We start from the raw sequence: 15,281 nt of genomic DNA, 5'->3' as shown, positions 1-15,281 counted from the left end.
TAACAGCTGCAGAGAAAGTGCAGTGCAGGTGGACAATAAGGTGCAAGGTCATAATGAGGTAAACTGTGCGGTCCAGAGTCCATCCTATCGTACCAGGGAACCGTTCAGTAATCTTATAACAGCAGGATAGAAGCTGTCCTTGAGCCTGGTGGTATGTGCTTTTGGGCTTTTGTATCTTCTGCCTGATGGGAGGGGGGAGAATAGAGAATGTCTGGGGTGGGTGGGGTGTTTGGATTATATTGGCTGGTTTCTGTGATGTTGTGGACACAGCTCAGCATTGTCTGCAGTTTCTTGCAATCCCAGGCAGAGCGGTTGCCATACCAGGTCGTGATACATCCAGATAGGATGCTTTCGATAGGTGCATCGATAAAAGTTGGTCAGTGTCAAAGGGGACGTGCCAAATTTCTTCAGCTTCCTGAGGAAATAGAGGTGCTGGTGAGCTTTCTTGCCTGTATCATCTACATGGTTGGACCAGGGTAGGCTATTGGTGATGTTCACTCCTAGGAACTTGAAGCTCTCAACCCTCTTGACCTCAACACCATTGATGTAGGCAGGAGCATGTGCACCTCCCTCCCTCCTGAAGTCAATGACCAGCTCTTTTGTTTTGCTGACATTGAGGGAAAGGTTGTTGTCATGACACCATGTCACTAAGCTCTCTATCTCCTCCTTCCTGTACTCCGACTCATCGTTATTTGAGTTAAGGCATCGCACATATAGGATGGAGATGGGGCAAAATCTCTTCTCTCGAGGGTTACGAGTCATTGGAATTCTCAGTTTGCACTGCCCTTTGAGGAAGAGTCTGTAAATATCTTTAAAGCAGAGATAAGTAGGTTTGTGATGAGCAAGGGGGTAAAAGCTGACTGGGGGAGGTGGGAATGCAGAGCTGAATGGCAGAGTCAGCTTGAGGGGCTGAGTGGCCTACTCCTGTTCCTAGTACAGACAGGGTAACGATGACTGAGAAGTGTTAGCTGCACTTCTTAATATGCGTTAGTTAATACTGGCTAATTATCATCGTGTAGTTAATCAGATGTGCTGTGCACAGAATGTACCGTTCTGCTGACTGGAGGAAGCCAAGTCATCCACTTCATTGCTGACAACTATTAGTTGCACAACAGTGTAGGGGTCTGCGTGGGCAACTTAATTGTCCTAGTTTGGATTGGGGGGAGGGCAGGGGGGCGGTGTATGAGAGTGAATGGCGAGGTGGAAGCAGGGTTGCTGTCATGTGAACAAGGGGGCTTCCTTCAAGGTGTGCCAAGCCTAAATAAAAGGTAGGAAGCAAAGTTTTCTTCTGCAGAAGGAGAAAAGGTAAGTGCTTCAAAGGCAACTGGAGGCTTCACTGAGATATGAGGCAGATGCAGAAAGGCAATTCGAAAGTGAAATAACACAGTGGATGAGAGCTACTTTGAGCACAGATTGATTGGAAACAAAAATAGGCCTGATAGGAGTAAATAGATGATGGCAGTCCTTCAAGGATGAGGCACTTTATATGTCAACCAAGCAATTTCCCATAAGGAGTTTGCAAGAAGCTGTTCAGAACTGGGGTTCATTGCCTGACCAAGGAGCTCTAAAATAAAGCAGAAAACGGATGATTTCGGGCACAAATTAGGTTGGGCCATCCTGGGTAACAGATGGGTTCTGTTTTTACACATGTCCGTAAGTCAGAAAATACACAAATCACACGATATGGTAACCATACCTCTACAGTATTGTAATGAATGGCATCGAAAGTGCATAAGACTGAGAACAATTACTAAAAGTGGAAAGAGAGAGGGAAGTAGTTCTACCATTTGTAGGAATGAAGCATGTATATCAGACTTTGGGATTTAATAACATACGGGAGCTCGTTTCTATGTAGGGTTATCCATACGTTGGATGTTCATAACCCAGGGGTAGCCTGTACTCTACTGGATAGGAGGACTAAAAGTGCAGCAGGTCACAAAAGATTTGGAGGTTCATCTTTATTCACATGGGGTGGGGGGGGGGAGAGGGAGGGGAAACAAAAAGATAATTTTAAGAAACATTTGCAAAAACAAATCATGTGGAGGCAGAGGATGTGATGTACTGAATGTGTATTTTGCATTTGGTGATGTCCTCGCAAATAAATTGGAACCCAGCATGTGTTCAGAGAAGTAATGTATTATTTGTTGGACAGCACATTTAAACATCCTTAAGACTTTAAATTGCTAAACTGAAAGTTCTAAACTGAGTGTTCCAGACTGCAAAGCTGGCATACCTCTTGACTCTTCTCTAAGATCACCAATGTGAGGACATGCATGGATACAGAGGGAACAGCATGCCCATTCTTTTAAGATTTACTACAGGTGTCTTCACACGAAAGAGGAAAAGATACTGAATGGTTGGTTGTAACTCAGAAATTAATACTGACTTATCTAAATGCAATACATCTGAAGTGGCGGAGGAAAGCTTCATTGGAGGTAAGTGTTCTAGCCGGTCTATCTCCTGCTTGAATGTGGGAGTGGTGCCAGAGAAATAGATGTTAAACCCTTGTTCATAAAAGGAAAGATAGAAAAACCTGGCAACCACAGGCAAGTTGTTCGGCCAGTGGTGAAAACTGTGTGTGGTCACTGGCAAAGATTGAATGTACTCTTTCTTGGGGGGTGGGTAGGAATATTGATTAACGGGAGGCAGCTATCATGGATGTATTGAAGGTGGATTGGATCTGACTAACCTAATTGAGTTCTGTGAGGTAGTAGTGAAGGTTAATAGAGTTGATGTGACACAGGTGGATGTTCTAAAGCCATCTTAAAGCACCTCTCAACTGACGAAGTATGGAAATGAAAACCAAGGTAAAGTGTGTGGAATTGGCTTTGTGATGGGAAGCAGCAGTTAGTCATGAACAACTGACAACGGGGAAGTAATGCAGTATAATCTGAGGGTTTGGTGCAAGCATGGTTGTTTATATTTAGGAAGAGAAGTAAAGACTGGTGTATTGTGAGCAGCCTCACAGTTTGCTCATCACAATGCTTCGCAAGCAGTCAATGAGAAATGCAGCAGCAGACGTCAGAATAAAGGGTAATTTTCACCACACAACATATTAAATTAATGAAAAACATGCTCTGGGCAAGTTTTCTTTTTCCTGTCCTCTTGAATTACGAGTTCATAGGCAATCCTTCTGGACTGAGGATGACTTGTTTCCAGTCCAGTTTTGTGGGCTCTGAGGCAGCTAAACGGGGGCAGTGGGGGAACCACACACTCGCGGACTCTGTTTTCAATACCATCCTGAATGTTCCTTCTCCAGTTTGAGCAGCCGTGAGCCGGGGATTCCAGGTGTCAGTGGGGATGCTGCACCTCCTCAATGAAGTGTTGAGCACGTCCTTGAATGTGTCTCCATCTGCCTGGTAATCTCGTCCCATGACAGAATTTGGAATGGGGCCTGTTTCGGGAGTCAAGTGTTGGGCGTGCAACAGTGACGTCGTTTGCACAGCCACAAAATAGGAACAATGAGCAAGATTGGGGAGAAGCTACAAGTTCACACTTGTCCTGAATTCTCCTGCTTGATAAGTGATTTAACTGCTATATTTTTATTGCTGCCCCGACTTGCTTCCAATGTCTGACTTTTTTTTTGCTACTTCGGACCATCGGCTGTTGAAAATCTTATTAATGCCCTTGTTAACAATAGTCACTATTCCAACATGGTCCTCACTGGCCTCTACCTTTTTAGAGCTGCTGTTCACTGAAAGCACTGCTGCCCAAGTGCTAATTTGCACCGTGTTGTTTGGTCATCTCTCATCTTGCTCAATGACTTGCATTGACCCCCAGTTTGAGTGATGTCTCAATTTTGAAATTCTCATCCTGGTTTCAAAACTGTCAGTGACCCAAACCTATCTCCAACTTGCAACTACTTAATCAAGCTAAGTGGGTTCCCTGCAAGGGGAATATGCACTTCGCACTGTTAAATTCCTAAGTGTATGTATTTGGATTGAAGATCCTTCAGAGCATGTATTTCCGTGGGTTTCGTGTTTGCTTGGACTTGGTATTAGTTTATTATTGTCACTTGTACCGAGGTACAGTGAAAAACTTGTCTTGCATACTGATTGTACAGGTCAATTCACTACACAGTGCAGTTACATTGAGTTAGTACAGAGTGCATTGATGTAGTACAGGTAAAAACAACAACAGTACAGAGTAAAGTGTCACAGCTACAGAGAAAGTGCAGTGCAATAAGGTGCAAGGTCACAACAAGGTAGATCGTGAGGTCAGATTCCATCTCATCGTATAAGGGAACCGTTCAATAGTCTTATCACAGTGGGACAGAAGCTGTCCTTAAGCCTGGTGGTACGTGCCCTTGGGCACATCTTTTTCAGTTGGTGCCTGATTAGGGCCAAGTGGGAAAAGATGTATTGAAACAATGCTTAAAGTATGTCATTTGTTCCCCAACAGACCTCTCCCATGTGCCAACACCAGCAGGAGAATCACAGGGCACTGCTGAAAGCAGAAGTGATGCTGGAAAAAAGATCCAATTCAAACCTGCAGCTGCAAGGATTACAATATCTCAAGGCAACCCTGTAAGCTTCAATTGTTCTATTGCTGTGCCTGGATATCAACAGGATCTGCGCATTAAGTGGCTGAAGAATGACAAACACCTAATTGATGGTGACCGCTGTTCGTTCAAAGGTATTTCCTTTAGTGACAGTGAAGGCACATCCACGATCATGAGCTCCTGCAGGTACAGCACTATGTCCTGAATGTTCATTCTTATTTTTTTTTAATATTTGGAAAATGACACTCCAAAACAACACTTTTCTATTGGGATTCTCCCTCCGATGTCTTACATTTGCTCTGAATGTGTCCTCTTACCACTGCCCCCCCCCCCCCCCCCCCCCCCCCCAAAGGACAAATTCTTGGTCAATGTAGCTGGTGGAGTTCTTTAAGCATCCTTGAACTGTGTCAGACATTTTATGATCTTAAGGTTTCTTAAAATTCCTACCTCTGCAGTCATATCAAGATGTAGGTAAATGGGACTAAGTAGGAGAGCAGTAGGTTTGAGTTGGTGATGAGTAACCCTTGCAAGCTGTTTAAGGAGAAGCCCAAAGCTGCAAAATGAATCGAAATGGTGGTGACTGAGCTTCCTGGTAGCACTTCTTTTGCAGAACATGTCACCATTGCTATAGATCGATGGAAGTGTAAATGACTAGTAGCTGATGAACAAAGTTGTTCTATTAAAATTAATTGGAAAAAAAAACTTATTCTGGCTAGAGAAGGCATATCTGTTGCCTTCACACAAAAGAAAACAGCACTGGAGGAACTCTGAGGGGTCAGGCAGCATCTGTGGAGGGAAATGGACAGTCCAAGTGAAAGGTCCAAAACGTCAACTGTCCATTTCTCTCCGTAGATGCTGCCTGACCCACTGAGTTCCTCCTGCGCTTTGTGTGTTGCTCCAGCTTCCAGTACCTGCAGTCTCTTGTCTCCATATCTGCTGGATTCTATTTTTGTTTTGGAATGGATTTCAGAATAAATGTTACAATAACAGTTGAACCAGTTATGAGTTTTCCAAGTTCACTTCCAGGCGCAACCTACAATTTGGTAGGCTATTTTATTGCAATGCAGCCATGGTAAATGGGTTTGGCCACCTCGTATATATTTGGGTGGAGTTTGAGGAACCTTGTCAGAAATTGGGCTGTGCTGAGCAAAGAGTCTTAGGCCTGCTTCACTTGGGCATTGGGAACAGGAATTTAGCCTGCTCGGTGGCTACAATGGGAAAGGGTGAAGTTTTTCATTTTAAAAAAAAAAATAATTCTAGAAGTGGAGCCAAGAGGTGTAGGAATGTTACTTCTGGCTACAATCCAGCCATCTACCTGCTGCCTTCCTGCACAGAGGCTTGCCCTAGGACATCTGCTGGCAAGTGAGATGACTGAAGATTGGATGAATCCATTGGATGAGCAGGCTCTGCAGGTGTTGCAGGTCCAGCAGCTTGTCCTGAGCTGTTCAGGACGCGAGATCTCCTGCACTCATTTGTTTTTTTTTAAAGACCTTGTTTCGAGGCTGAAAGTTGGCAATGTTGATGGGGAAAGACGTTTGGTGTTGAGGTGAATTGCTCCATATAACAGTGAACATTGGGAGGGAAAATAGCACTCGTGATAAATGCTTAGCTCCTCACGCAAAGGGAGAATGTTCAATATGCACAACTCGTCGTGGCAGTAAAATGCAGTTCAAAAAAAAAACTACTGAAAACAAATATTTAGCAATCCGCAATCAAAGAAGTGGCTCAGATTGAACCTCTTGAATGTTTTGAGTGAATAATTATTGGGCTTTGCATATCTGAATAAGGATTTTTCCTTGACGTCCTCCAATGCAAAATGTTTCTCTTTAGTGGGAGAGGTTGGGTTCGGAATCTTTTTGTTTTCAAAATTGATCATGTTGGGAGTTACCCATTTTTGTTTCCACAGAATCGAAAATGTCGTCCACTCTGATGCAGGTGCCTATTACTGTTGGATCCAAATCACTGATGAGCCCATTGAGTCGGAGAAGATAATTCTCGAAATAGAAGGTATGTGTTTTGCTGTGCCACAACAGCGTGGGCCACCTTTAGTGACTGGATGCAAAGAATCCTGTAACTTTGAATGAGGAAAAGAGTGGGGTCTGGAAGTTCTTCAGCAAACGTAAACACATTGAAGTGGTACTGTGTCTCAGGGAAGATGGGTTGGGGGTGTCCCAGTTTGGTGTGAGACCACAGACGAGGCACAAAGTATCATGTGCTGTAGTCCCAAAACACCAATACATCGTGTGTGGTTCAATAGGTCTTGCCCGTGTAATGGTGAACGAGGACGTTTGGCCCACCATTGCCAAGAGTGTGTCAGGGAATTGTTCAGGGAGTTGAAGGAAGATCAGGTGGTGAGTTGGGAGGTGAGCAAAGGAAATATCAGTATAATGATATACTGAGGAATAATGATATACTGGGGAGGGAGAATGGGAAGAGATGTGAGGGTTCATGAGGATGTCAGCTAGGAGGTGGGGCTGTTGGGATCCATAACAACAGATAAGCTGAAAAAGGGAACCTACCTTGAAGGTGGAAAGCTCGAACTCTCTGGCAGTAGCCCAGCAGGGCCTTCAGGCTAAACAAAAATAGGCTATGGTTCTCTGCTGTTTGAGGCTCATGCCATTTGTAAACCTTACTGACTCAACAGAATTTCAGCATTGGTAACATTAGTCTTACATTGTATGCCAATAGATATCACTCAACATGCCTTGTGGCCACTGTGCATATGATACACATGGAGGACCAGAAAGCACTTGGCAAGCTCCTGATCATGCCTAGTGATTAAATTTTAGCTTGTAGTTCAGTCATGTAGTGCATAAAATATGTAGATTATACTTTTACTGGACATGTCATAGAGTCATACAATTAGACAGAACAGAAACAGGCCCTTTGGCCCAACTGGTCCATGCTGACCAAGATGCCCCATCCATGCTAGTCCCATTTGCCTGCGTTTGGTCCATAACCTTCTGAACCTTTCCAATCCACGTACCTGTCCAATTGTCTGTTAAAAGTTGTTGTTGTACCTGCCTGAACCACTTCCTCTGGCAGCTCATTACACATAGATACCATCCTTTATAGCATAAAGGGGTAGATCGCCATGCTCAGAGCGTCCATAACTATAAAGCAGAGTTAATGCAGGCAAGTGGGATTAGTATAGATGAGCATGATGGTCAGCACGGCCGTGGTGGTACAAAGGGCCTGTTTCTATATTGTACAACTCTGATTCTTTAACACTGAATAATAGTATCCCTCAGCAATTTAGTAATTGATAAAATGTCATCATAAATTTTAAAAACTGTAGTTGTGAGATAGCTTCAACGTTTCTGTCCAGTGGAAATATACTTTCAGATGTGAAAGGTAGAGATAGCACAGTCTGGAAAGTTGTTGACAAAAGGTTGTGAAGGATGGTGTGGTGGGTGGGGTCAGTAGTTGCAACTCATGACCAAGGAGGAGAATGTAACATATTACTTTTCTGCACAGTATTGTTGTAGTCACAATTGAAGTAGAGGTTGGTCTATCTATCTTTTCAAATTTCACAAATATACTCTTTAATATTGAAAGCGAACTGGACTGTGGTGTTAATTATGCTCTATTTAAGAGCAGGAACAGGCACAGCTTGCTACATTGGGAGCAGAAGGCGGCTGCTCGGTCCTTCAAGCCTTCAGGCACGGTAGTGTAGGGACAGGCACGGTAGCAATAGCGGTTAGCATAACACTTTACAGTGCCAACGACCTGGGTTCAAATCTGGCCACTGTCTGTGAGGAGTTTGTACGTTCTCCCTGTGACTGCGTGGGTTTCCTCTGGGTGCTCCGGCTTCCTCCCACATTCCAAAGAAATACAGGTTAGGAAGTTGTGGGTATGGCAGAAGTGTGGTGACACTTGCGGGCTGCCCCCAGAACACTATGCAAAAAGATGTATTTCACTGTGTGTTTCAATGTACGTGTGACTAATAAAGATATCTTATTATCTTTAATAAGAGCATGGTTAATTTGATCGGTACATCAACTCTGCAATTGATAAATCAACTCTGCATTCCTTTCTGTGGTAACTTTTCACCTTCTTAACAAGTATCCATTTCCCTCTGTATTTTTAAACAAAATTCATCAAGCTTGTCTTTAAAAGGCAGTGGAAGCAGGGAGTTGCAGAGACTTGTAACCCTCTGAGAGAAGAAATTTCACCTTGTCTGTCTTAAATGCTTCTCCCTTATTTTTAAACAAAGCCCCTAGAGGCTCCCACATGAGGAAACATCATCTCCACATCCACCTGTCAGGATTCCTCAGGATTTTATATGGTTCAGTCAAATTGCCTCTTACTCTTCTGAACTCCATCGATGCAAGTCTAGTCTGTCCAACCTGCAGTGTGAGTGTGCTTTGTTTGCTTCCCTTGGGAGGGACAGCTCTGAAGCTCGCCACAAGAACATCGTATCTTGTTCACTAAATTTTAATCTTTTTTTTGAGCAGTCCCCTGACTCAACTCAAGAATTCTTAGCCCCTCTTCCAAAGCCTTTGTATGAGAATTTGGGTTATCATCAGGTGGAGAATTCTGGACATTAACCTTGGTCCTTTACCTGGAAAGAAGATGTTTTAATTCTCTTAAGGTTATAGCCTTGAATGTTTGCTCTACCTTTATTGACAATGCCACAGCCCAGGCTCCTCCTTTACCATATCTGCTTGTGTCATATCCCACATCAAGACAGGCTGTGGGATACTTGGACACATGCGCAATGATCAATTTGAGTTCACAACAACAAACAAACTGGTTGAGGAACTTAGTGGGTCAGGCAGCGTTTGTGGAGGGAACTGGACAGTTGTCATTTTGGGTCGAGACCTTTCATTTGCGTTCTACTGGGATCCTTCTCCCCAGACCTCATTACATTCTTGATCCAAAAGTGGCCAAAGTACTGAATTCCAGGGGTGAGCTGAGTGTAATTGCCCTTGATAACTAGGCATCAAAGAGCTTTGTTAAAATTCTGCTGAGAATTAGATTGAGGGTAAATTATTGTCATGTGTACCAAGGTTCAATGAAAAACTTAATTTTGCATGCCATCCTTGCAGATCATTTCATTACATTGGTGCATTGAGGTAGTGCAAGGGAAAAGCAATTAACAGAAAGCAGAGTAAAGTGTTAGTTACAGAGAAAGTGCAGGGAGACAATAAGGTGCAAGGCCATGACGAGGTAGATTGTGAGGTCAAGAGTCTATCTTATTAGACAAGAAGTCCATTCAGTAGTCTTATGACAGCGAGATAGAAGCTGTCCTTGAGCCTGGTGGTACGTGCTTTCGGGCTTTTGTATCTAATGCCTGATTGGGGGGGGGGGGGGGGGAGAGAGAAAATGCCCAGGGTGGGTGTGAGGCAAGTCTATACCAATAACAAGGGTAGGTGGTTGTAGCTGTTGGCTAGCCAAACACTTCTATCTCGTGTTGTCACAGTTGTAATCCCAAACTATTGGGGTGGCCAATTAAACAGCCTCGCAGTTATACCCACATCAGGTCTAGTCAAATGGCCCAAACAGCTGGAAGGGAATACTTGACTGATCAGACAAGGGAGATGTTCTCTGTAAAGGAGGAAGGGGGAAAAATAATGATGTAAAGTGCTGCTTAGAACTTTGAGTAACAAATTTGTTTCACTTCTTCTTCCTGTCATGGGTCTTGTTATTTAAGTAAAGTTCAGCATCATGAGTTGGCAAAAGCAGATGGTAAAATGGGGTTGGGGGGGGGGGGGGTGGGGGGAAGGAAGCCAGAAGATTGGGGGGCCAGTCATAATCAAAGAATCTTGGAGCATAGAAGGAGCCTGTCAGGCTGGTGCTGACTCTCTGGAAGAGTGGTCTGATTTGTCCTATTCCCTTTCATTGACCTTGAATTGACCTCATTCATTTTTGTTTCTTGCTTTTTCATTATGGATTACCATTTAAAATTATAAACGACATTGCTACTTTCTCTTTTTTTATAATTTTCCCTTGAGTCTTGCAATTCAAGTGGGTTCTGCAGTCAATATCTTGCATAAGAGTCATAGAGTCCTACAGTACAGAAACAGAGCCTTCAGCCCATGTCCATGCTGATCTTTCTTTTTGCTCATCTAAGCCCACTTGCCCGCATTAGATCTGTATAATTTTATGCCTTGCCTGTTTAAGTGTCTGTCTAAATGTCTCTTAAACATGGTGATTGCATCTGATTCCTCCTCCTCTGGCAGCGAGTTCCAGATAACGACCACTCTGTTTCCTTTTTGAAAAAAACCTTTCCTCTCATCTTTTTAAAGCTTCTTCCACAGCATTTCATTAGCAATTTTTTCTGTTGTTGTCCATTAAGAGCCATGTAATAATTTCAATGTACTCTGAATGATACACTTTTTTTTCTTGTATTAATTCTTGGGATATGGATTTGATTAGCAAATTGGTATATACTTCTCGCTTCTCCTGAAGTCAATAGCAAATAAAGGGCTGGAAGAGCATAGACTCGAACAGCAAAAATAACAGGATGTGATCAGTGTTAATAAACAAAATGGGTTTTCAAATACAAGTCAGTAGAGTTGATTGTCATATGCACAAGTACATGTATACACAGGTGCAATGAAAAGCTTACTTGAAGCAGCATCACGGGTGTATAGCATCATATTAGCAACATTTGCAAGAAAAACTTTAATTAAACATGAGTTGTACACAATTTTTAAAAGAAAAAGCAATTAGAACAAAATAAAACAAAGTCCATTTTAGTGCAAAGTGATCAGAGTGGTCATTGTGTTGCTAAACAGTAGTGGTTTTTGCCAGTTGGTTCAAGAACTGAATGGTTGAAGGGAAGTAGCTGTTCTTGAACCTGGTGGTGTGGGACTACCTCTGGCCTGATGCTAGCTGCGACAAGATGGCATGCTGGGGATCTTTGGATGTTGCTGCCTTGAGGCAGCACCTCCTGTAGGTACTGCCGATAGATGCCTGCAAATTGCATTATGACCGTCTTCAAGTTACTGGATTGACATCGAATTTGGTCTCGGACCTTCAGTGATGTTTGAGTCGTTGACTTGGACACCGTTTAATTTACACACCGTAACCACTTGGCTATTTGGTCTCTTGTGACTACATCCATGATAGAAGGATCTTTTTGTTCATTAAAGAAGTTTTTAATAGCTGTAAAAGTCCTGTGATGGCTCTGTTGGCAATTGTGCTATCTGGTATGAAACTGAAGTGTGAACATTAGGAAGGGTCTCGGCTGGGATAACTAATCCAAGCTTGGGCAGAAATTGAGATACTAGAATGCCACTGAGCCAAGAGAGAATATCTGTGATTTAAGGATCACAGTTGTTTACAAACACCAGATGAGGACTTGATTATGATACGCTTCGCCTAAGTTATCAAAAAGTCTGCCCGCACTTGTCACTCTTTCAACATCGACCAGAACTTGATATAGCTTTTGAGGACAACAACTGTGAACCTGTACACCAGCTTGAGTTTTTTCCTTTAGAGTGAAAGAGGAGATATTTAGAAGGGTGGTGAACAATTCAAAAGAAATTATTTGTCTGTCTTGGGGTAGAGTTGTCTGGATGTCTTGGCATTCTCTTGGCCTCCACAACTTCATCTTGACTTCTTTATAAGTTGAACTGCTAGACTCCTGTAAGTTGCACTGCAGATTTGTATGACGTGATGATTCCAAGATAATAACTGCTGAACTCACTTGAATTTCAAGACTTGAGGGCAAATTACAAAAGAGAAAAAGCAATGACATCAAACTTGCTATTTTAATTGGCAATCCAAGGCCACGATGAATGAAGGGGGGTAAAAGAAGATCCGAAAGTTATTCATGCGCCATCCAAGTGAGAGCATTCTGCTCTTTGTGCTTGCGTTAGCTCTTTGAGAGACTTGCTTGATGTAGTTTTGCTTCTCTGTTTTAACTCCATAAACCTCTCAAATTAGTCACCTTCAAACACTAGCTCGCTTGCCTTTTGAAAGTTGCTGAGGCACCTGATACCGTTCCAGATTGCAACAAATTTCTCTGGATTTCTTGCTCCTGCCACTTATTTTAAATCTGTGCCTGGGAGCCAGCCTGTCTGCCAGAAGGAACAGTTTCTCCTTCTGCTCTATTGATGTGTACTATCTTGAATACTTCATTACATTTATCAGACAAGAGTCGCTGCATCTCTTCATGTAACTAAGTCCCTCCTGAACAGCCTGTGTAAACATGCACATCCTCTGAGATGTTGACATCCTTTTTAAAGTCTGGTGTACAAAAAGTATAGGTCCTTGCCTCCCATCACATCCACAATATCTCTCTTTGGCATTTTGACATGTCCTCCACCGTGAGGACTGACAGAAAATAGTTGTTCAAGGCCTCTGCCATTTCCGCATTACCCATTATTAATTTCCCCCTTTTCGTCTTCCAAGGGACCTACGTTCATTTTAGCCACCCTTTTCCACTTCATATAATTACAAAAACTTTTTCTATGTGTTTTTATATTCTGTGCTAGTTTACTTTTGTAATCTATCTTCCTTTATTGCTTGCTTAGTGGTTCTTTGGGAAAACTTTAAAACGCAACAATCTTCCAGTTTCCCACTACTCTTGGCAACTTTGTATGCATGAGCTTTTAGTTTGATGCCTTCCTTTATTTCCTTAGTTATCCAAGGCTGGCTCTCCCCACCGTTACTGCCCTTGCTATTAACTGGAGCATACTTTTGTTGAGCACTGGGAAAAATCTCTTTGAAAGTCTTCCACTGTTCCTCAGCTGTCCCACCATATAGCCTATGTTCCCAGTCTACACTAGCCAACTCCTCCCTCATCCTGTTGTCTCTCTTGTTTAGGCATAATACACAGGTTTTGAATGGAACTATCGCACCCTCCATTTGTATGAGAAATTAATTCATACTGTGATCACTTCTTTTCAAAAAGATCCCTAACTACAAGCTCGTTCATTTTACCGTCTCATTGCACAGGACCAGATCTAAGATAGCATGTTCCCTTGTAGGTTCACTAACCTGCCGTTCGACAAAGGTATCACGGATGCATTCTATGAAGTCCTTCTCAAGACTGCCTCGACCAATTTGATTCGCCCAATCTATGTACAAGTTAGTTTCCCATGACAACTGCCGTTCCATTCTTACATGCATCAGATATTTTTTGGTTTATTGCCTGTGCCACTGTAATGTTATTATTTGTGGCCTATAGACAACTCTCACCAGTGATTTTTTTTTTCTTACTATTCCTAATCTCTACCCAGATGGATTCACCGTTCTGCTCCTTAGATCTTGTATCGTCTCTCATTATCACCCCGATCTCATCCTTAATTATGAGCAGCTCCTCACCTCCCTTACCTTCCTGCCTATCCTTCTGTGTTACCTGATGCCTTGGATATTTAATTCCCGATCATCTCCACCGTGCAACCAAGTTTCTGTAATGGCCACTAAATTATACCCCTCTGTACTGATTTATGCCACAAGTTTACTGACCTTGTCTCAAATACTATGGGCATTCAGATAAAGTGCCCTTACACTCATTGTCCTTTCAGAATCTAGTAACCCTTGTGTCCTTTTGCATTTGACTTTTCTGTACTCCATTCTTGCTTTTCTCTTTTCTAACTTTTGCTCTGGTCTCTGCTTCCCTCTGTCTTTTTGCATGGATTCCCATCCCTCTGCCACATGAGTTTAAACCCTCCCCAACAGCACTAGCAAACAATCCCTCTAGGACATTGATTCCAGGTGTGGACCATCCAGTTTGTACTGGTCCCACCTCCCCCCAGAACCAGTTCCAATGGCCCAGGAATCTGAAACCCTCCCTTCTGCACCACTGCTCAAGCCACATATTCATTCCCAACTATTCTGCTATTCCTACTCCTGACTAGCACGTGGCGCAGGTAGCAATCCTGTGATTTGCGATTTTTGAGGTCCTACTCTCTCTAATTTATCTCCTAGCTCCCTAAATTCGGATTGTAGGACCTCCTCCTGCTTTTTCCTATACTGTTGGTACCTACATGCACCATGACAACTGGCTGTTCACTCTCCCCTTCCAGAATGCCCTGCAGCTGCTCCGAGACATCCCTGACCCTAGGAAGCAACACACCAACCGGGAGTCCCGCTTGTGGCCACAGGAGCTTCTGTCTATTCCCCTTAACATGGAATCCCCTACCACTGTAGCTCTGCCACTCTTTTTCTGCCCTCTTGTGCAGCAGAGCCACTCACGGTGTCATGATTTGGCTACTGCTGTCTTGCTCTGTTGAGCCATCTCCCCCAATGTTTCTTGAATGTGACAAGTTCAAGAAAAATACAGGCAGCAGCACCAAATCTGTGGCATTTTTCAATCTCGCTTGCTTCAGTCAGTCAGGAGAGGCTGTGGAAAATCCTCCACAGAAGTTCGTCATCATCCTGTGTTCTCTCCACCACAGTATGCAGGCCAGAAATTTAACCAAGAGGCCTACAGGAGACCCTATCTTGTTGAAGACCAGTGTCAAACAAAAGTGCGTTATGATACTTTGCTTAATTTTTCTCACTTCAGTGGTGCACCTCGCCGCCACAAACATCCTGTGGGAGTGGTGAGAAACTAAGGTGAACTCTTGACCTCGCAATCTATCTCGTTATGGCCTTGCACCTTGTTGTATGCCTATGCTGCACTTCCTCTGTAGCTGTAACACTTTATTCTGCATTGATATTGTTTTCCCTTGTACAACCTCCAATGCACTGTTGTGATGAAGTGATCTGTATGGATGACATGCAAGATCAAGTTTTTCACTGTAACTTGATACATGTGACAATAATAAACCAATTTAATGGCAAACAGTCATCTACAATGACTTTTCTCAAGAACCAAAGT

The 15,281-nt window shown here is 43.1% G+C and overlaps 1 protein-coding gene across 2 annotated transcripts in view; it reads left to right on the top strand.

The window, feature by feature from the left end:
- mertka (c-mer proto-oncogene tyrosine kinase a) overlaps positions 1-15,281 on the top strand; it is a 136,405-nt gene that overhangs the window by 17,124 nt on the left and 104,000 nt on the right. For both annotated transcript variants that reach the window (XM_052024628.1, XM_052024627.1), the window contains exons 2-3: positions 4,402-4,687; positions 6,408-6,508. In XM_052024628.1, coding sequence (XP_051880588.1) covers positions 4,402-4,687; positions 6,408-6,508 — 387 coding nt within the window. The remainder of the gene's footprint in view (positions 1-4,401; positions 4,688-6,407; positions 6,509-15,281) is intronic.

The sequence above is a fragment of the Pristis pectinata genome, chromosome 10, assembly GCF_009764475.1.
Source record: "Pristis pectinata isolate sPriPec2 chromosome 10, sPriPec2.1.pri, whole genome shotgun sequence".
Classification (NCBI taxonomy): domain Eukaryota; kingdom Metazoa; phylum Chordata; class Chondrichthyes; order Rhinopristiformes; family Pristidae; genus Pristis; species Pristis pectinata.
This window is presented reverse-complemented; position numbering and strand designations above follow the sequence as displayed.